Below are 21,376 nucleotides of genomic sequence, written 5' to 3'. Positions count from 1 at the left end.
GTTTTAGTGATTTTGTAACTTCTCTTTTACCGTTTGTTTAAAAAGATGGTCACCATTATTTAGTCTATATTCAATTATATTTGTTTTTCTACAGAATAAAAAGAAAATGTACATGATAAGAGTGGTTTGTGATTCTGTCTCTGTGGTAGCTAGCCAACAGTCTGCTCCAATAGAAAGGGCCCTATCTATCTCTGCTCCAATAGAAAGGGCCCTATCTATCCCCTAGCTAGCCAACAGTCTGCTCCAATAGAAAGGGCCCTATCTATCCCCTAGCTATCAACAGTCTGCTCCAATAGAAAGGGCCTATATCTATCTCCTAGCTAGCCAACAGTCCGCTCCAATAGAAAGGGCCCTATCTATCCCCTAGCTAGCCAACAGTCTGCTCCAATAGAAAGGGCCCTATCTATCCCCTAGCTAGCCAACAGTCTGCTCCAATAGAAAGGGCCCTATCTATCTCCTAGCTAGCCAACAGTCTGCTCCAATAGAAAGGGCCCTGTCTATCCCCTAGCTAGCCAACAGTCTGCTCCAATAGAAAGGGCCCTATCTATCTCCTAGCTAGCCAACAGTCCGCTCCAATAGAAAGGGCCCTATCTATCCCCTAGCTAGCCAACAGTCAGCTCCAATAGAAAGGGCCCTATCTATCCCCTAGCTAGCCAACAGTCTGCTCCAATAGAAAGGGCCCTATCTATCCCCTAGCTATCCAACAGTCTGCTCCAATAGAAAGGGCCCTATCTATCCCCTAGCTAGCCAACAGTCTGCTCCAATAGAAAGGGCTCTATCTATCTCCTAGCTAGCCAACAGTCCGCTCCAATAGAAAGGGCCCTATCTATCCCCTAGCTAGCCAACAGTCTGCTCCAATAGAAAGGGCCCTATCTATCCCTAGCTAGCCAACAGTCTGCTCCAATAGAAAGGGCCCTATCTATCTCCTAGCTAGCCAACAGTCTGCTCCAATAGAAAGGGCCCTGTCTATCCCTAGCTAGCCAACAGTCTGCTCCAATAGAAAGGGCCTATCTATCTCCTAGCTAGCCAACAGTCCGCTCCAATAGAAAGGGCCCTATCTATCCCCTAGCTAGCCAACAGTCAGCTCCAATAGAAAGGGCCCTATCTATCCCCTAGCTAGCCAACAGTCTGCTCCCCAATAGTAAGGGCCCTATCTATCTCCTAGCTAGCCAACAGTCTGCTCCAATAGAAAGGGCCCTATCTATCCCTAGCTAGCCAACAGTCTGCTCCAATAGAAAGGGCCCTATCTATCCCCTAGCTAGCCAACAGTCTGCTCCAATAGAAAGGGCCCTATCTATCCCCTAGCTAGCCAACAGTCTGCTCCAATAGAAAGGGCCCTATCTATCTCCTAGCTAGCCAACAGTCTGCTCCAATAGAAAGGGCCCTATCTATCCCCTAGCTAGCCAACAGTCTGCTCCAATAGAAAGGGCCCTATCTATCCCCTAGCTAGCCAACAGTCTGCTCCAATAGAAAGGGCCCTATCTATCCCTAGCTAGCTAACAGTCTGCTCCAATAGAAAGGGCCCTATCTATCCCCTAGCTAGCCAACAGTCTGCTCAATAGAAAGGGCCCTATCTATCCCCTAGCTAGCCAACAGTCTGCTCCAATAGAAAGGGCCCTATCTATCCCCTAGCTAGCCAACAGTCTGCTCCAATAGAAAGGGCCCTATCTATCCCCTAGCTAGCTAACAGTCTGCTCCAATAGAAAGGGCCCTATCTATCCCCTAGCTAGCCAACAGTCTGCTCCAATAGAAAGGGCCCTATCTATCCCCTAGCTAGCCAACAGTCTGCTCCAATAGAAAGGGCCCTATCTATCCCCTAGCTAGCCAACAGTCTGCTCCAATAGAAAGGGCTCTATCTATCCCCTAGCTATCCAACAGTCTGATGAACAAAGGCCCAGGAGCCTCACTTTTCAAATGTTCTTAGTTGCTAGACTTCATTTATTCATACTATAATTTCTTAAAATAGGAGCAAATTCTGTTTAAATACAATGTCTCTACAAATGAATAAAGCTGTGTTGGTCACAAATGAATAAATAAGCGCATTTCATTTATAAATCGCAAAACAAATGGCATACAAAATATATGTAAATTGCATATTTTCATTTAAAGTTGAACATGTATAAATGGCATTGTGTAGTTATGGATTTCATCATACGCATAATTAACTATCAAATCTGTGTGAACTACAAACGTCTTCTAAACGACACACCGATGCTCTGTGTAGCCCTGTGTTGTGTCCCAAAGAGCCCTATTCCCTACATCAGGGCTTCTCAAACCACTTCCCTGGACCCCAGACCTTACACAATGTTGTTGTAGCCCTGTGTTGTGTCCCAAAGAGCCCTATTCCCTACATCAGGGCTTCTCAAACCACTTCCCTGGGACCCTCAGACCTTACACAATGTTGTTGTAGCCCTGTGTTGTGTCCCAAAGAGCCTATTCCCTACATCAGGGCTTCTCAAACCACTTCCTGGGACCCCCAGACCTTACACAATGTTGTTGTAGCCTTGTGTTGTGTCCCAAAGAGCTCTATTCCCTACATCAGGGCTTCTCAAACCACTTCCCTGGGACCCTCAGACCTTACACAATGTTGTTGTAGCCCTGTGTTGTGTCCCAAAGAGCCCTATTCCCTACATCAGGGCTTCTCAAACCACTTCCCTGGGACCCCCAGACCTTACACAATGTTGTTGTAGCCTTGTGTTGTGTCCCAAAGAGCTCTATTCCCTACATCAGACTTACACAATGTTGTTGTAGCCCTGAACTAGGTCACCTAGTGAAGTGTAGTCAAAGGGCTTGACGTTTAGTTGACAAGTTGAATCAGGTGTGCTAGCCAATTATCATACTTGAGTAAAAGTAAAGATAGAAAATGACTCAAGCAAAAGTCACCCAGTAAAATACTACTTGAGTAAGTCTTAAAGTATTTGGTTTTAAATATACTGAAGTATCAAAAGTAAATGTATAAATCATTTATAATTCCTGATACTAAGCAAACCAGACGGCACCATTTTCTGTTTGTTATTTATTTACGGACAGCCAGGGTCTCCAACACTCAGACATCATTTAAAAACAAAGCATTTGTGTTTAGTGAGTCCGCCAGATCAGAGGCAGTAGAGATGACCAGGGGGTGTTATTTTGATAAGTGCGTAAATTTGACAATTTTCCTCTCCTGCTAAGCATTCAAAATGTAACAAGTACTTTTGGGTGTCAGGAAAAATGTTGTGAGGAAAAAGTGCATTTATTTTCTTTAGGAACGTAGTGAAATAAAAGTAAAAGTTGTCAAAAATATAAATAGTAAAGTACAGATTCCTCCAAAAACGACTGAAGTAAAATGACTTTAAAGTATTAGTTAAGTGGTTTCCACCCCTGGTGCTGTGGAATAGATGAAACCCATAGAACGACTGGGTGTCCCCAAGAGAGGATGGATACACACTGCCCTACATAGTGCACTACTTTTCACCAGAGCCCTATGGGTTTGCCTGGTCAGAGGTAGTGGTATAAGTAAAGAATTGGGTGCTATTTGGGTCACACATCCAGGTGAAGGGTCACACAGCCAGGTGAAGGGTCACACATTTAGGTGAAGGGTCACCCATTCAGGTGAAGGGTCACACATCCAGGTGAAGGGTCACACGTACAGGTGAAGGGAGGTTCACATCCAGGTGAAGGGTCACACAGCCAGGTGAAGGGTCACACAGCCAGGTGAAGGGTCACACAGCCAGGTGAAGGGTCACACATCCAGGTGAAGGGTCACACATTCAGGTGAAGGGTCACACAGCCAGGTGAAGGGTCACACATTCAGGTGAAGGATCACACATCCTGGTGAAGGGTCACACATCCAGGTGAAGGGTCACACATCCAGGTGAAGGGTCACACATGTCCAGGTGAAGGGTCACACATCCAGGTGAAGGGTCACACATCCAGGTGAAGGGTCACACATCCAGGTGAAAGGTCACACAGCCAGGTGAAGGGTCACACATTCAGGTGAAGGGTCACACAGCCAGGTGAAGGGTCACACATCCAGGTGAAGGGTCACACATCCTGGTGAAGGGTCACACATCCAGGTGAAGGGTCACACATCCAGGTGAAGGGTCACACATCCAAGTGAAGGGTCACACATCCAGGTGAAGGGTCACACATCCAGGTGAAGGGTCACACAGCCAGGTGAAGGGTCACACATCCAGGTGAAAGGTCACACAGCCAGGTGAAGGGTCACACATTCAGGTGAAGGGTCACACAGCCAGGTGAAGGGTCACACATTCAGGTGAAGGGTCACACATCCAGGTGAGGGGTGGTTGACATTCAGGTGAAGGGTGGTTCACATTCAGGTGAAGGGTCACACATCCAGGTGAAGGGTCACACATCCAGGTGAAGGGTCACACAGCCAGGTGAAGGGTGGTTCACATCCAGGTGAAGGGTCACACATTCAGGTGAAGGGTCACACAGCCAGGTGAAGGGTCACACATCCTGGTGAAGGGGCACACATCCAGGTGAAGGGTCACACATCCAGGTGAAGGGTCACACATTCAGGTGAAGGGTCACACAGCCAGGTGAAGGGTCACACAGCCAGGTGAAGGGTCACACAGCCAGGTGAAGGGTCACACAGCCAGGTGAAGGGTGGTTGACATTCAGGTGAGTGGTCTCTTGGTGATGTCCTGCTCTGTCAGGTAGTAGTTGAGGTATCCTCCCAGAGCGCTCACTGACACGCCTGTTATGTGACTGGAACAACCATCTGGAGGGAGATGGAACAGTAAAACATTATTGAAGCTGGGTTCTGTTTTTCTGAGTGTGTGTGTGTGTGTGTGTGTATCGGTGCTTGCTGGTTCTCTCTGTGTGTGTCTGTATGTGTGCATTTTGGCCATGATTAACACCAGAGATATTCTTGACACACACCCTTCAACATTCTCTCTCTCCTCTTCACTCTTCTGTGGGGCTGTGTAAAACATCCCACTTCCAGATCCTGCAGCCTCAGAATGTGCTGCAGCCAATCAACTTTGAGAAAGTCAGAGAAACCAGCCAATCCACACAGCAGTACTGTGGAGAGGGAGGAAGTTATAGAAAGTCAAATCATGGTCTCGTTTTAAACAAACGACAACTTATAAAGGTTTTACATGTTCAGTTCCTCTAAACACTGACTGTCATACTGCTTCATAGACACTCTAGTCTACTTGGAGTACACAGACAGGCCCTGCTCTAATGTAGTGCACTATATAGGGAATAGGGTGCCATTGGGTTCTGGTCTAAAGTAGTGCACTATAGTAGGGTGCCACTCTCTCTAATGTAGTGCACTATATGGGAATAGGGTGCCATTGGGTTCTGGTCTAAAGTAGTGCACTGTATAGGGAATTGGGTGCCATAGATCTCTGCTCTAATGTAGTGCTCTTCCATTGGGTTCTGGTCTAAAGTAGTGCACTGTATAGGAATTGGGTGCCATAGATCTCTGCTCTAATGTAGTGCACTATATAGGGAATAGGGTGCCATTGGGTTCTGGTCTAAAGTAGTGCACTGTATAGGGAATTGGGTGCCATAGATCTCTGCTCTAATGTAGTGCACTATATAGGGAATAGGGTGCCATTGGGTTCTGGTCTAAAGTAGTGCACTATATAGGGAATTGGGTGCCATAGATCTCTGCTCTAATGTAGTGCACTATAGGAATAGGGTGCCATTGGGTTCTGGTCTAAAGTAGTGCACTATATAGGGAATTGGGTGCCATAGATCTCTGCTCTAATGTAGTGCACTATATAGGGAATAGGGTGCCATTGGGTTCTGGTCTAAAGTAGTGCACTATATAGGGAATTGGGTGCCATAGATCTCTGCTCTAATGTAGTGCACTATATAGGGAATAGGGTGCCATTGGGTTCTGGTCTAAAGTAGTGCACTATATAGGGAATTGGGTGCCATAGATCTCTGCTCTAATGTAGTGCACTATATAGGGAATAGGGTGCCATTGGGTTCTGGTCTAAAGTAGTGCACTATATAGGGAATTGCCATAGATCTCTGCTCTAATGCCATAGATCCATTGGGTTCTGGTCTCACTAATGGAATAGTGCCATAGATCTAATGTAGTGGGAATAGGGTGCCATTGGGTTCTGGTCTAAAGTAGTGCACTATATAGGGAATTGGGTGCCATAGATCTCTGCTCTAATGTAGTGCACTATATAGGAAATAAGGTCCCATTGGGCTCTGGTCGAAAGTAGTGCACTATATAGGGAATAGTGTGTAATTTGAGACTGACTGTTTTCGATGAAGATGTCCTGGGTCTCCCCGGTGAAGTTATTCTGTATGATGTCCATGTTTCCCTTCAGCATGTTGCAGCAGAATGTCCCCTGGTACTGTCTCTCTGTTAGGTTAACACGCGACGTACGCATGTCCCCCTTCAACATGTTGGAGCAACCTCTCTGGAGGAGGGAGGAGGAGGGGGAGGGAGGGAGGGGAGGGAGAGGGAGGGAGAGAGGAGGAGGGAGGGGTTAGGGAGGGAGAGAGAGAGGGGTTAGGGAGGGAGAGGGAGGGAGAGAGAGAGGGGTTAGGGAGGGAGAGAGAGAGGGGGTTAGGGAGGGAGAGAGGGAGGGAGAGAGGGGGTTAGGGAGGGAGAGAGGGAGGCAGGGAGGGGGTTAGGAGGGAGGGGGAGGGAGGAGGGGGTTAGGGAGGGAGAGAGAGAGGGGTTAGGGAGGGAGAGAGGGAGGGGGTTAGGGAGGGAGGAAGAGAGGGAGGGGGGTTAGGGAGGGAGAGAGGGGAGGGAGAGAGAGAGGGGGTTAGGGAGGGAGAGAGGGAGGGAGAGAGAGAGTGGGTTAGGGAGGGGGAGAGAGGGAGGGAGAGAGAGAGGGGGTTAGGGAGGGAGAGGAGGAGAGAGAGAGGGGTTAGGGAGGGAGAGAGAGGGGGGTTAGGGAGGGAGAGAGGGAGGGAGAGAGGGGGTTAGGGAGGGAGAGAGGGAGGCAGGGAGGGGGTTAGGAGGGAGGGGGAGGGAGGAGGGGGTTAGGGAGGGAGAGAGAGAGGGGTTAGGGAGGGAGAGAGGGAGGGGGGTTAGGGAGGGAGGAAGAGAGGGAGGGGGTTAGGGAGGGAGGGAGAGAGGGAGGGAGGAGAGAGGGGGTTAGGGAGGGAGAGAGGGAGGGAGAGAGAGAGGGGGTTAGGGAGGGAGAGAGGGAGGGAGGGAGAGAGAGGGGGTTAGGGAGGGAGAGAGGGAGGGAGAGAGAGAGAGGGGGGGTTAGGGAGGGAGAGAGGGAGGGAGAGAGAGAGGGGGTTAGGGAGGGAGAGAGAGGGGGGTTAGGGAGGGGAGAGAGAGAGAAGGGGGTTAGGGAGGGAGAGAGGGAGGGAGAGAGGGGTTAGGGAGGGAGAGAGGGAGGCAGGGAGGGGTTAGGAGGGAGGGGGAGGGAGGAGGGGTTAGGGAGGGAGAGAGAGAGGGGGTTAGGGAGGGAGAGAGGGAGGGGGTTAGGGAGGGAGGAAGAGAGGGAGGGGGTTAGGGAGGGAGGGAGAGAGGAGGGAGAGAGAGGGGGTTAGGGAGGGAGAGAGGGAGGGAGAGAGAGAGGGGTTAGGGAGGGAGAGAGGGAGGGAGAGAGAGAGGGGTTAGGGAGGAGAGGGAGGGAGAGAGAGAGGGGTTAGGGAGGGAGGCAGGGGAGGGGGTTAGGAGGGAGGGGGTTAGGGAGGGAGAGAGGGAGGGAGAGGGAGGGAGAGGGGGTTAGGGAGGGAGAGGGGAGAGAGAGAGGGGGTTAGGGAGGGAGAGAGGGAGAGAGAGGGGGGGTTAGGGAGGGAGAGAGGGGGGGGGAGGGAGAGGGGGTTAGGGAGGGAGAGAGGGAGGCAGGGAGGGGTTAGGAGGGAGGGGGTTAGGGAGGGAGAGGGAGGGAGGGAGGGAGAGAGGGAGGGGGTTAGGGAGGGAGAGAGAGAGGGGGTTAGGGAGGGAGGAAGAGAGGGAGGGAGGGGGTAAGGAGGGAGGGGTTAGGGAGGGAGAGAGGGAGGGAGGGAGAGAGAGAGGGAGGCAGGGAGGGAGGGAGGAAGAGAGTGGGAGGAGGGAGGGAGGACGAGAGTGGGAGGAGGGAGGAGGGGGTTAGGAAGGGAGAGATGGGGAGGGAGCGATAGGGAGGGAGGGTAATTGGGGAATAGAAAGTTAGGTGTGTGTGTGTGTGTGTGTGTGTGTGTGTGTGTGTGTGTGTGTGTGTGTTCTCACATTGGCTCCCAGCATGAAGTAGAGCAGCTGGTGAGAGAGGGAGTAGTTGGGACATCCAAACCTCGTCATTGTGTCACGACATGACTTGGTCACGATGCAAGGAGTCCCGTTGTTCTTCCTGACAAACCATCACATATACATGCACGTACACACACGCACAGACACACAAGCACGTACACACATATACAGGCAGAAAAATGTATTAGCAACCTGGCCAACGGAAGCTGTAGGCCTTCTGGGTTTTATTACCCTCCTACTGACACACTGAAATACATGAGATTTAGTGAGGCATCACCTTGTGCCGCTCAATAAGCACGGTGTGTGTGTGCGTGTGTGTGTGCGTGTATGTGTGTGCGTGTTGCGTGTGTGTTTACCATGTTCCCAGTAGCAGGGTCATACACTTGTCGCTCTGCGTCTCATCGTAACACTCCATGGTTCGACCGGAGGAGTAGGCCAGAGAGGGATCTGTGGAGCTCCACTCATGAGGTACTGACCAGAAGGTCCAGCTCAACAGAGGCTCAAACTCTACAGGAGAGAGAGAGAGAGAGAGAGAGAGAGAGAGAGATGAAAGTGATGAGAGGGATGAGAGATGAAAGTGATGAAAGTGATGAGAGGGATGAGAGAAAGAGAGAGAGGGATGAAAGAGAGGGATGATGAAAGTGAAGTGAAAGTGAGAGGGATGAGAGAAAGAGAGAGAGGGATGAGGATGAGAGGATGAGAGAGAGAGAGAGAGAGATGAAAGTGATGAGAGGGATGAGAGAAAGAGAGAGAGGGATGAAAGTGATGAGAGAGAGAGATGAAAGTGATGAGAGGGATGAGAGAGAGAGAGAGAGAGAAAGTGATGAGAGAGAGAGAGATGAAAGGATGAGAGGGATGAGAGAAAGAGACAGAGAGGGATGAGAGGGGGATGATAGGGATGAGAGAGAGACAGAGAGACTGAGGTGTAGTAGTATATACCTCTGTAGTATTTGGGGTCAGTCTTCTCCAGCTCGGTGACAGCCTTAGCCAGGCTCTGGTCCAGCCTCCTGACCAGGGTTACCGTAGCGGTGCGCTGAGACCAGCTCAGAGGGTCAGTGTGGGGCCACGTTCTCACTGCTTCCTTCAACTCCGCTGGGGCCCGGAGAACAAGGACATGGAAAGAGATGTTTTCAAAAGACATCTGTAATTATTAAGTGACTGAAGTAATCTTTGGCTCTCCTATCTACAATGTTGACACACCCACAAGAACACAATAACAAACTGATCAACCATGAAGGTTTGTATGTCATATCGACAAAAATAATCACATATTCTGCTGTTTTCTTTCAAATCAACATGACACTGATGCCACGGCCAATCAGACAGCCTGAAGAACTGTACGGTGTTATGCGGGACACCGCAATAGCGGGAACGGGAAGCATTTGGTGCATGCTGACTTGCTGAGCCAGCAATAGTCTAACAAAACAACCACATAAATAGACTACAATTTAATGTCCAGACATGTATCAAAAGAATCCACGTTTCCTCGACATACAGTATATTTACTCGCATATTTGGGTAGTCTATGTGCGCACTTGTATTCCGTTGGACCTGACGAAGATCCTTGTGGATCGAAACGTCCTCATTAAAGGTGGTAATTAGGAGGATATATGATACACTGTATCAGATACAGTGTATGCTACAGTGTGCAGACCTTTCTGTTATTTCCCCCCCCACTCCATATAGAATGATACTAACAGCAGTGATAATAATGACGCTAGTATACTACTCACCCTGCAGGATGATGTACCCGACCACTCCGTCTAGGTTGATGTTACGGTGCTCTTGCTCCAGGAACGATGCGCTTTTGGCGAGGCTGGCTAGAATCACATCAATGACCTCCTCCTGCGCCGCATTGGTGGCGGAGAAAACAAGGACAAAAAACACCTCTACTACAAACCTAGCCATGTTCTGATATAGGCTACTAAAAGTCTAGCAATAGCCGCCCTAGGCTAAACCCCAAACGGTTGACGCAGCGCATATACCTGATTTGCAACAGTGATTTGCAAGGGTGATGTGCTTGTTTGGCGAAAACGAGCTGTCACGTGGCTCGATCGATTGAGAAGCTGGGAATTCAGTTTTATTAAATTAGGTTAATGCAATGTGTGCTAGTTGCATTTCGTCCATATCGAAATGGTTTCTTCAAGGAATTTGATTCAATGCTTTTTAACTTCCTGGAGTAGCCAGAGCACATTCTGATCTGCCTGTGTGGAATTGGAAAATATAAAGTTATTATTGAGGGGTACAGAAAGTGTAAGAGGGGGGGGGGGGGGGGGGGGGTGGAGAGTGAGAGGGTGTCTTTTGGTAGACACTCATCAGACGTGTTTAATTATATTAATGTCATACATTTGATGACAGAGATGAGGGGTGCAGGCATTCATAGTGTAAACCAATAAAGTTATTTTGTCCAATGTATAGCCTTGCCTACACCGAAAACCAGATAAGGGAAATGAATAGATCATGTCTGTGGTTTATGGCTACATGTAGTTACAGTCATATAGTTACATAGTACCTATAGTTTAATAGAGTCTCTATAGTACCTGTAGTTTAATAGAGTCTCTATAGTACCTGTAGTTTAATATAGTCTCTGTAGTACCTGTAGTTTAATAGAGTCTCTATAGTACCTATAGTTTAATATAGTCTCTATAGTACCTGTAGTTTAATAGAGTCTCTATAGTACCTGTAGTTTAATAGAGTCTCTATAGTACCTGTAGTTTAATAGAATCTCTATAGTACCTGTAGTTTAATATAATCTCTATAGTACCTGTAGTTTAATAGAATCTCTATAGTACCAGTAGTTTAATATAGTCTCTGTAGTTACAGTCATATAGTTACATAGTACCTGTAGTTTAATAGAGTCTCTATGGTTACAGTCATATAGTTACATAGTACCTGTAGTTTAATAGAGTCTCTATAGTACCTGTAGTTTAATAGAATCTCTATAGTACCAGTAGTTTAATATAGTCTCTGTAGTTACAGTCATATAGTTACATAGTACCTGTAGTTTAATAGAGTCTCTATGGTTACAGTCATATAGTTACATAGTACCTGTAGTTTAATAGAATCTCTATAGTACCTGTAGTTTAATAGAGTCTCTATAGTACCTGTAGTTTAATAGAATCTCTATAGTACCTGTAGTTTAATAGAATCTCTATAGTACCTGTAGTTTAATAGAGTCTATATAGTACCTGTAGTTTAATAGAGTCTCTGTAGTTACAGTCATATAGTTACATAGTACCTGTAGTTTAATAGAGTCTCTATGGTTACAGTCATATAGTTACATAGTACCTGTAGTTTAATAGAGTCTCTATAGTACCTGTAGTTTAATAGAATCTCTATAGTACCAGTAGTTTAATATAGTCTCTGTAGTTACAGTCATATAGTTACATAGTACCTGTAGTTTAATAGAGTCTCTATGGTTACAGTCATATAGTTACATAGTACCTGTAGTTTAATAGAATCTCTATAGTACCTGTAGTTTAATAGAGTCTCTATAGTACCTGTAGTTTAATAGAATCTCTATAGTACCTGTAGTTTAATAGAATCTCTATAGTACCTGTAGTTTAATAGAGTCTATATAGTACCTGTAGTTTAATAGAGTCTCTGTAGTTACAGTCATATAGTTACATAGTACCTGTAGTTTAATAGAGTCTCTATAGTTACAGTCATATAGTTACATAGTACCTGTAGTTTAATAGAATCTCTGTAGTACCTGTAGTTTAATAGAATCTCTATAGTACCTGTAGTTTAATATAATATCTATAGTTACAGTCATATAGTTACATAGTACCTGTAGTTTAATATAATCTCTATAGTACCTGTAGTTTAATAGAATCTCTGTAGTACCTGTAGTTTAATATAATCTCTATAGTACCTGTAGTTTAATAGAGTCTCTATAGTTACAGTCATATAGTTACATAGTACCTGTAGTTTAATAGAGTCTCTATAGTTACAGTCATATAGTTACATAGTACCTGTAGTTTAATAGAATCTCTATAGTACCTGTAGTTTAATAGAATCTCTATAGTACCAGTAGTTTAATAGAGTCTCTATAGTTACAGTCATATAGTTACATAGTACCTGTAGTTTAATAGAATCTCTATAGTTACAGTCATATAGTTACATAGTACCTGTAGTTTAATAGAATCTCTATAGTACCTGTAGTTTAATAGAATCTCTATAGTACCTGTAGTTTAATAGAATCTCTATAGTACCTGTAGTTTAATAGAATCTCTATAGTACCTGTAGTTTAATAGAGTCTCTATGGTTACAGTCATATAGTTACATAGTACCTGTAGTTTAATAGAATCTCTATAGTACCTGTAGTTTAATAGAATCTCTATAGTACCTGTAGTTTAATAGAGTCTCTATAGTTACAGTCATATAGTTACATAGTACCTGTAGTTTAATAGAATCTCTATAGTACCTGTAGTTTAATAGAATCTCTGTAGTTACAGTAATTAATCATCACTGTTCGGCTACACTTTTAGAAAAAAGGTATTCAAACAGGTTCTTCGACTGTCCCCATTTTGGGTTCCATGTACAACCCTCTTGGGAAACTTCAATATGTACACATGGTTCCTCTTGGCATTTAACTATATAATTTTACCAGTCAGAGCTCGTTTTTTTACGAGTTACAAGTTGTCAGGAACGCACTGAAGTCGGAAGTCGGAGATTCACAGTTGTTTTGAACGCGGCACGAGTCCCGAAATGTAAAATACAATTATATGGGAAAACATTTCTTAAATTGAAGCAAACGGAACGTAAACGGAGAGGGGAGGGGATACCTGATTTTGTGCATTAGAGACTGTCGTTTTAGTTGAACAAATGTTTGGTCTAATGATTACACGGTAGGTGCACGGTACCTTTAAATCCCAGTTGAACCCCTCCTCCCCCGTCACGTCACACTGAGACACGTCATCAGTCACAACAAACATGGCGGATGCCGGTGCATCTATGACTCTAGCGACAATTTCACTGATAGGTTTCGCATTAATGGCAGGGTTTTACCTGACCACTTTAAATGCACTATGGACACTGGTCTCCGTTACTGTTACTGCCGTGTTGGTGTCCCAGTTATTGCGGAAGTTACGGAGAAGAGACGCGTTGACGGAGCGGCGTGTATGTGTGCTGGTTCTGGGGGATATCGGACGCAGCCCTCGCATGCAGTACCATGCCCTTTCACTCAGCAAACACGGCTACAGCGTAACGTTTGTTGGATTCCCTGGTAAATGAATAGATTGATTGTGTTATGTGTACAAATAAGCATGGAGCTATAATTTCATTTGTGGTCTCCCTGCTGGCCGGGTCCCAGATGTGTTTGTGCTCTTGCCAACTCGAGCCCTTCTGACTATTCTTCTCTACTGTGACAACATGTTGTGGTTATTGTCAGGTACCAAGCCTCATCAGGATGTGATTGGAGATGAGATGATCACAATCATCCCAATCACAGAACTTAAAGGACTCCAAGGTACTGGAACTGATCTGGAAAGGAGTTTACAGCAAATACCATGACCGTATATTTATGCCATATTACCGTATATTTATTGATACCATATGTATACTATATTACTGTATACTATATTACTGCATATTTATACCATATTACCATATATTTATTGATACCATATGTATACTATATTACTGTATATTTATACCATATTACCATATATTTATTGATACCATATATGTATACTATATTACTGTATATGTATACTATATTACTGTATACGTATACTATATTACTGTATATGTATACCATATTACTGTATATGTATACTATATTACTGGTTACGTATACCATATGTATTCCATTACTAATCACTGGTTGTATAACAGTAGTTAGGTCTTGAATCTATGCCATAATATAGCCTGGTTCTGAGAGCCACTACCAGAGAGCACTGAGACAAAAATCCATCTGTCTGTCTGTTTCCAGTGGGTCCTAGGATGGTGAGCTATGTTACCAAGGTGATTCTCCAGTCCCTGCAGCTTCTCCTGGTGTTATTGAAGACTGATGTCCAGTCCCATATTCTCATGCAGGTATAGTTCTACAATACATGCTGTTGTGTGTGTGTGTGTGTCCTATATTCTCATGCAGGTATAGTTCTACAATACACTCTGCTGTGTGTGTGTGTGTTCTATATTCTCATGCAGGTATAGTTCTACAATACACTCTGCTGTGTGTGTGTGTGTGTCCTATATTCTCATGCAGGTATAGTTCTACAATACACTCTGCTGTGTGTGTGTGTGTGTTCTATATTCTCATGCAGGTATAGTTCTACAATACACACTGCTGTGTGTGTCCTATATTCTCATACAGGTATAGTTCTACAATACACGCTGCTGTGTGTGTGTGTGTGTGTTCTATATTCTCATACAGGTATAGTTCTACAATACACGCTGCTGTGTGTGTGTGTCCTATATTCTCATGCAGGTATAGTTCTACAATACACTCTGCTGTGTGTGTGTGTGTCCTATATTCTCATGCAGGTATAGTTCTACAATACACGCTGCTGTGTGTGTGTGTGTGTCCTATATTCTCATGCAGGTATAGTTCTACAATACACGCTGCTGTGTGTGTGTGTGTGTCCTATATTCTCATGCAGGTATAGTTCTACAATACACGCTGCTGTGTGTGTGTGTGTTCTATATTCTCATGCAGGTATAGTTCTACAATACACTCTGCTGTGTGTGTGTGTGTGTCCTATATTCTCATGCAGGTATAGTTCTACAATACACACTGCTGTGTGTGTGTGTGTGTCCTATATTCTCATGCAGGTATAGTTCTACAATACACTCTGCTGTGTGTGTGTGTGTCCTATATTCTCATGCAGGTATAGTTCTACAATACACGCTGCTGTGTGTGTGTGTGTCCTATATTCTCATGCAGGTATAGTTCTACAATACACTCTGCTGTGTGTGTGTGTGTGTCCTATATTCTCATGCAGGTATAGTTCTACAATACACGCTGCTGTGTGTGTGTGTGTGTGTCCTATATTCTCATGCAGGTATAGTTCTACAATACACTCTGCTGTGTGTGTGTGTGTCCTATATTCTCATGCAGGTATAGTTCTACAATACACACTGCTGTGTGTGTGTGTGTGTCCTATATTCTCATGCAGGTATAGTTCTACAATACACTCTGCTGTGTGTGTGTGTGTTCTATATTCTCATGCAGGTATAGTTCTACAATACACTCTGCTGTGTGTGTGTGTGTCCTATATTCTCATGCAGGTATAGTTCTACAATACACGCTGCTGTGTGTGTGTGTGTGTTCTATATTCTCATGCAGGTATAGTTCTACAATACACTCTGCTGTGTGTGTGTGTGTGTGTTCTATATTCTCATGCAGGTATAGTTCTACAATACACTCTGCTGTGTGTGTGTGTGTGTGTTCTATATTCTCATGCAGGTATAGTTCTACAATACACTCTGCTGTGTGTGTGTGTGTGTTCTATATTCTCATGCAGGTATAGTTCTACAATACACTCTGCTGTGTGTGTGTGTGTGTTCTATATTCTCATGCAGGTATAGTTCTACAATACACTCTGCTGTGTGTGTGTGTGTTCTATATTCTCATGCAGGTATAGTTCTACAATACACTCTGCTGTGTGTGTGTGTGTGTGTCCTATATTCTCATGCAGGTATAGTTCTACAATACACGCTGCTGTGTGTGTGTGTGTGTGTTCTATATTCTCATGCAGGTATAGTTCTACAATACACTCTGCTGTGTGTGTGTGTGTTCTATATTCTCATGCAGGTATAGTTCTACAATACACTCTGCTGTGTGTGTGTGTGTGTCCTATATTCTCATACAGGTATAGTTCTACAATACACTCTGCTGTGTGTGTGTGTGTTCTATATTCTCATGCAGGTATAGTTCTACAATACACTCTGCTGTGTGTGTGTGTGTCCTATATTCTCATGCAGGTATAGTTCTACAATACACACTGCTGTGTGTGTGTGTGTGTTCTATATTCTCATGCAGGTATAGTTCTACAATACACTCTGCTGTGTGTGTGTGTGTCCTATATTCTCATGCAGGTATAGTTCTACAATACACACTGCTGTGTGTGTGTGTGTGTCCTATATTCTCATGCAGGTATAGTTCTACAATACACGCTGCTGTGTGTGTGTGTGTGTTCTATATTCTCATGCAGGTATAGTTCTACAATACACTCTGCTGTGTGTGTGTGTGTGTGTGTGTGTGTGTGTGTGTGTGTGTGTGTGTCCTATATTCTCATGCAGGTATAGTTCTACAATACACTCTGCTGTGTGTGTCCCCTATATTCTCATGCAGGTGTTTCTACTACAATACAATAAACATAATGTAAACAATCCTACTTATTGACTGTACGAACTTGCAGAAAAACCTGTGAACTTTCATTTATTCTGTTCTGTAACCTATCATGTCATATGTCCTGAGACATCTACAGATACTGCTGTGATTCCCCCCAAAACAACTGTTAGGATGCTGTTTGTGTCCTGAGACATCTACAGATACTGCTGTGATTTCCCCCCAAAACAACAGTTAGGATGCTGTTTGTGTCCTGAGACATCTACAGATACTGCTGTGATTTCCCCCCAAAACAACAGTTAGGATGCTGTTTGTATCCTGAAACATCTACAGATACTGCTGTGATTTCCCCCCAAAACAACAGTTAGGATGCTGTTTGTGTCCTGAGACATCTACAGATACTGCTGTGATTTCCCCCCAAAACAACAGTTAGGATGCTGTTTGTGTCCTGAGACATCTACAGATACTGCTGTGATTTCCCCCCAAAACAACAGTTAGGATGCTGTTTGTGTCCTGAGACATCTACAGATACTGCTGTGATTTCCCCCAAAACAACAGTTAGGATGCTGTTAATGTGTTTTGCTTTAGTAAAGGGTGAATTTAATGTTGGTTTTAATAGTGTTTATTAAGGACCTGACCTGCCATTCTATTCATTCTATTCTGTTATATTGTGTTCTACTTCTTTAAATTCTATTCGACTTCTATTCTTATTCTATTCATTCTACTTCTTTAAATTATATTCTTATTTTATTCATTCTATTGTATTCTATCCTACTTATTTAAATTCTATTCTACTTCTATTCTTATTCTATTAATTCTATTCTGTTCTATTGTGTTTTATTCTACTTCTTTAAATTATATTCTACTTCTATTCTTATTCTATTCATTCTGTTCTGTTCTATTGTGTTCTATTCTACTTATTTAAATTATATTCTACTTCTATTCTTATTCTATTCTGTTCTATTGTGTTCTATTCTACTTCTTTAAATTATATTCTTATTTTATTCATTCTATTGTGTTCTATCCTACTTATTTAAATTCTATTCTACTTCTATTCTTATTCTATTCATTCTATTCTGTTCAGTTGTACTTGCCTCCTCCCCCAGAATCCTCCAGGACTGCCCAGTATAGTGGTGACATGGCTGGTGTGTTATTGACCTCTTCCTCCCCCAGAATCCTCCAGGACTGCCCAGTATAGTGGTGACGTGGCTGGTGTGTTATTGACCTCTTCCTCCCCCAGAATCCTCCAGGACTGCCCAGTATAGTGGTGACGTGGCTGGTGTGTGGTCTGAGAGGATCCAGGTTCATCATTGACTGGCACAACTACGGCTACACCATCATGGCCCTCTCACACGGCCCCGACCACCCCATCGTCAGGCTGGCACAGTGGTCAGTAACATCACCATGGCTGAGTCCCAAATAGATCCCTATTCAATACAGAGCATTCGGAAAGTATTCAGACCCCTTCCCCTTCTCCATATTTTGTTACATTACAGCCTTATTCTAAAATGGATTAAATAAACAAAAATCCTCTTCAATCTACACACAATACCCCATAATGACATCACAATACCCCATAATGGCATCACAATACCCCATAATGACATCACAATACCCCATAATGACATCACAATACCCCATAATGACATCACAATACCCCATAATGACATCACAATACCCCATAATGGCAAAGCAAAAATAGTTTTGGGGAAAATGTTGCAAATGTACAAATAAACTAAATGTATTTACACAAGTATTCAGATCCTTTGCTATGAGACTTTTAGATCAGGTGCATCCTGTTTCCATTGATCATCTTTGAGATGTTTCTACAACTTGATTGGAGTCCACCTGTGGTAAATTCAATTGATTGGACATGATTTGGAAAGGCACACACCTGTCTATACAAAGTCCTACAGTTGACAGTGCATGTCAGAGCATGTCCGTAGAGCTCTGAGACAGGATTGTGTCGAGGCACAGATCTGGGGAAGGGAACCATGTCTGCAGCATTGAAGGTCCCCAAGAACACAGTGGCCTCCATCATTTAGTGGAAGATGTTTGGAACAGCCAAAACTCTTCCTAGAGCTGGACACCCGGCCAAACTGACCAATCAGGGGAGAAGGGCCCTGGTCAGGGAGGTGACCAAGAACCCGATGGTCACTCTGACAGAGCTCTAGAGTTCCTCTGTGGAAATGGGCCCTGGTCATCGAGGTGAGCAAGAACCCGATGGTCACTCTGACAGAGCTCTAGAGTTCCTCTGTGGAGATGGGCCCTGGTCATCGAGGTGACCAACTCTGACCGAAGAGTTCCTTTGTGGAGAAGGGCCCTGGTCATCGGGTGACCAAGAACCCGATGGTCACTCTGACAGAGCTCTAGAGTTCCTCTGTGGAGAAGGGCCCTGGTCATCGAGGTGACCAAGAACCCGATGGTCACTCTGACAGAGCTCTAGAGTTCCTCTGTGGAGATGGGCCCTGGTCATCGAGGTGACCAAGAACCCAATGGTCACTCTGACAGAGTTCTAGAGTTCCTCTGTGGAAATGGGACACCCTTCCAGAAGGACAACCATCTCTGTAACAAATGTGGAAAAAGTCAAGGGGTCTGAATACTTTCTGAATGTATCTACAGCCTTGCATGAACATGGTCTTCTTCAGTGGGAACTAAACGGGCAGATCAAGGAGGGACCTACCTGAATTTGTCCCAATAAATTGTTGCAGACTGTTTAGCTACGGTGTGAATTAATGAATAAGACCCATGTTCCTGTCTCTGGCAGGTATGAGCAGTTGTTTGGGCGACTCTCCAGCCATAACCTTTGTGTCACCAACGCTATGAAGGAAGACCTCCAGAACAACTGGAACATCAGGTAAGGATTGTTTTACTTTCAACATCCGTCTGTCAATCAATCCGTCCGTAGATAGATAGACGTACAGACGACAGACGGACATACAGACAGACACAGATAGACGGACGGAGAGACAGACAGACGTACAGACAGACACAGATAGACGGACGGAGAGACAGACAGACATACAGACAGACGGACTTGGCCTTAACTAAACCCTTGGCCTTGATTTACCCCTTGGCCTTGATTTACCCCTTGGCCTTGATTAACCCCTTGGCCTTGACTAACCCCTTGGCCTTGATTTACCCCTTGGCCTTGACTAACCCCTTGGCCTTGATTTACCCCTTGGCCTTGACTAACCCCTTGGCCTTGACTAACCCCTTGGCCTTGATTTACCCCTTGGCCTTGATTTACCCCTTGGCCTTGATTTACCCCTTGGCCATGACTAACCCCTTGGCCTTGACTTACCCCTTGGCCATGACTAACCCCTTGGCCTTGACTAACCCCTTGGCCTTGATTTACCCCTTGGCCTTGATTTACCCCTTGGTCATGACTAACCCCTTGGCCATCATGACTAACCCCTTGGTCATGACTAACCCCTTGGCCATGACTAACCCCTTGGCCATGACTAACCCCTTGGCCATGACTAACCCCTTGGTCATGACTAATCCCTTGGTCATGACTAACCCCTTGGTCATGACTAATCCCTTGGCCATGACTAACCCCTTGGCCATCATGACTAATCCCTTGGTCATGACTAATCCCTTGGCCATGACTAACCCCTTGGTCATGACTAACCCCTTGGCCATGACTAACCCCTTGGTCATGACCAATCCCTTGGTCATCGTGACTAATCCCTTGGTCATGACTAATCCCTTGGCCATCATGACTAATCCCTTGGTCATGACTAATCCCTTGGTCATCATGACTAATCCCTTGGCCATGACTAACCCCGTGGCCATCATGACTAATCCCTTGGCCATGACTAACCCCTTGGTCATGACTAATCCCTTGGTCATGACTAACCCCTTGGCCATCATGACTAATCCCTTGGTCATCATGACTAATCCCTTGGCCATCATGACTAATCCCTTGGTCATCGTGACTAATCCCTTGGTCATGACTAACCCCTTGGTCATCATGACTAATCCCTTGGTCATCGTGACTAATCCCTTGGTCATCATGACTAACCCCTTGGTCATCGTGACTAATCCCTTGGTCATCATGACTAACCCCTTGGCCATCATGACTAACCCCTTGGTCATCATGACTAACCCCTTGGTCATCATGACTAACCCCTTGGTCATGACTAAACCCTTGGCCTTGACTAAACCCTTGGTCATGACTAACCCCTAATCCCTATTGGGCGACCACATTGTATGACAAGCCACCTGTCTTATCCTCCTCCTATTGGGCGACCACATTGTATGACAAGCCACCTGTCTTATTCTCCTCCTATAGGGCGACCACATTGTATGACAAGCCACCTGCTATCTTCAAGGAGACTTCAGTAGACCTAAAACACCAGCTGTTCATGAGGCTGGCCAAGACTATTCCTCAGTTCCGGGTCTGGTGAGTCCAGTATAGTCTGTTGATGAGGCTGGCCAAGACTATCCCTCACGACAGTTATCCTCTTGGTTCTGGAGGAACACAGGGCCTGTACTACAGTTATCCTCTTGGTTCTGGAGGAACACAGGGCCTGTACTATAGTTATCCTCTTGGTTCTGGAGGAACACAGGGCCTGTACTACAGTTATCCTCTTGGTTCTGGAGGAACACAGGGCCTGTACTATAGTTATCCTCTTGGTTCTGGAGGAACACAGGGCCTGTACTACAGTTATCCTCTTGGTTCTGGAGGAACACAGGGCCTGTACTACAGTTATCCTCTTGGTTCTGGAGGAACACAGGGCCTGTACTACAGTTATTCTCTTGGTTCTTGAGGAACACAGGGCCTGTACTACAGTTATTCTCTTGGTTCTGGAGGAACACAGGGCCTGTACTACAGTTATTCTCTTGGTTCTTGAGGAACACAGGGCCTGTACTACAGTTATTATCTTGGTTCTGGAGGAACACAGGGC

At 45.1% G+C, this 21,376-nt stretch overlaps 2 protein-coding genes across 4 annotated transcripts in view; one reads left to right on the top strand and one right to left on the bottom strand.

The window, feature by feature from the left end:
• Nucleotides 1–2,997: 2,997 nt before the first annotated feature.
• LOC135564967 (UPF0764 protein C16orf89 homolog) lies at nt 2,998–10,384 on the bottom strand. The gene is made up of 7 exons (XM_065011041.1): nt 9,901–10,384; nt 9,107–9,259; nt 8,524–8,674; nt 8,150–8,267; nt 6,227–6,389; nt 4,885–5,025; nt 2,998–4,723 (listed from the first exon to the last, which is right to left on the bottom strand). Exons 1-7 carry the CDS (start codon nt 10,073–10,075, stop codon nt 4,620–4,622), a joined length of 1,005 nt encoding a protein of 334 aa, XP_064867113.1. The 5' UTR covers nt 10,076–10,384; the 3' UTR covers nt 2,998–4,619.
• A 2,628-nt stretch (nt 10,385–13,012) lies between these two features.
• Nucleotides 13,013–21,376, top strand: part of LOC115116297 (chitobiosyldiphosphodolichol beta-mannosyltransferase) — a 25,399-nt gene continuing 17,035 nt past the window's right edge. The window contains exons 1-6 of one of the 3 annotated variants that reach the window (XM_065010918.1): nt 13,013–13,394; nt 13,560–13,637; nt 14,103–14,206; nt 17,704–17,852; nt 19,231–19,320; nt 20,761–20,871. In XM_065010918.1, coding sequence (XP_064866990.1) covers nt 13,103–13,394; nt 13,560–13,637; nt 14,103–14,206; nt 17,704–17,852; nt 19,231–19,320; nt 20,761–20,871 — 824 coding nt within the window. In that variant the 5' untranslated portion in view covers nt 13,013–13,102. Of the gene's footprint in view, nt 13,395–13,559; nt 13,638–14,102; nt 14,207–16,445; nt 16,467–17,703; nt 17,853–19,230; nt 19,321–20,760; nt 20,872–21,376 lie in introns of those variants that run through there. The other 2 variants (XM_065010917.1, XM_065010919.1) reach the window with 2 other exon arrangements.

The sequence above is a fragment of the Oncorhynchus nerka genome, linkage group LG26 (genome assembly GCF_034236695.1).
Source record: "Oncorhynchus nerka isolate Pitt River linkage group LG26, Oner_Uvic_2.0, whole genome shotgun sequence".
NCBI lineage: Eukaryota > Metazoa > Chordata > Actinopteri > Salmoniformes > Salmonidae > Oncorhynchus > Oncorhynchus nerka.
The sequence above is the reverse complement of the archived record's forward strand: the minus strand, read 5'-3'. Positions and strand labels throughout refer to the sequence as shown.

Excerpts from the sequence above, each read along its gene's own strand:
- LOC135564967 (XM_065011041.1), bottom strand. The coding sequence starts at position 10,075 with ATGGCTAGGTTTGTAGTAGAGGTGTTTTTTGTCCTTGTTTTCTCCGCC. Across the intron at positions 9,260-9,900 it reads CGGGTACATCATCCTGCAGG|CGGAGTTGAAGGAAGCAGTG; the intron begins GTGAGTAGTATA and ends TCCGGGCCCCAG. Across the intron at positions 5,026-6,226 it reads GGACATCTTCATCGAAAACA|TACTGCTGTGTGGATTGGCT; the intron begins GTCAGTCTCAAA and ends CCCTCTCCACAG.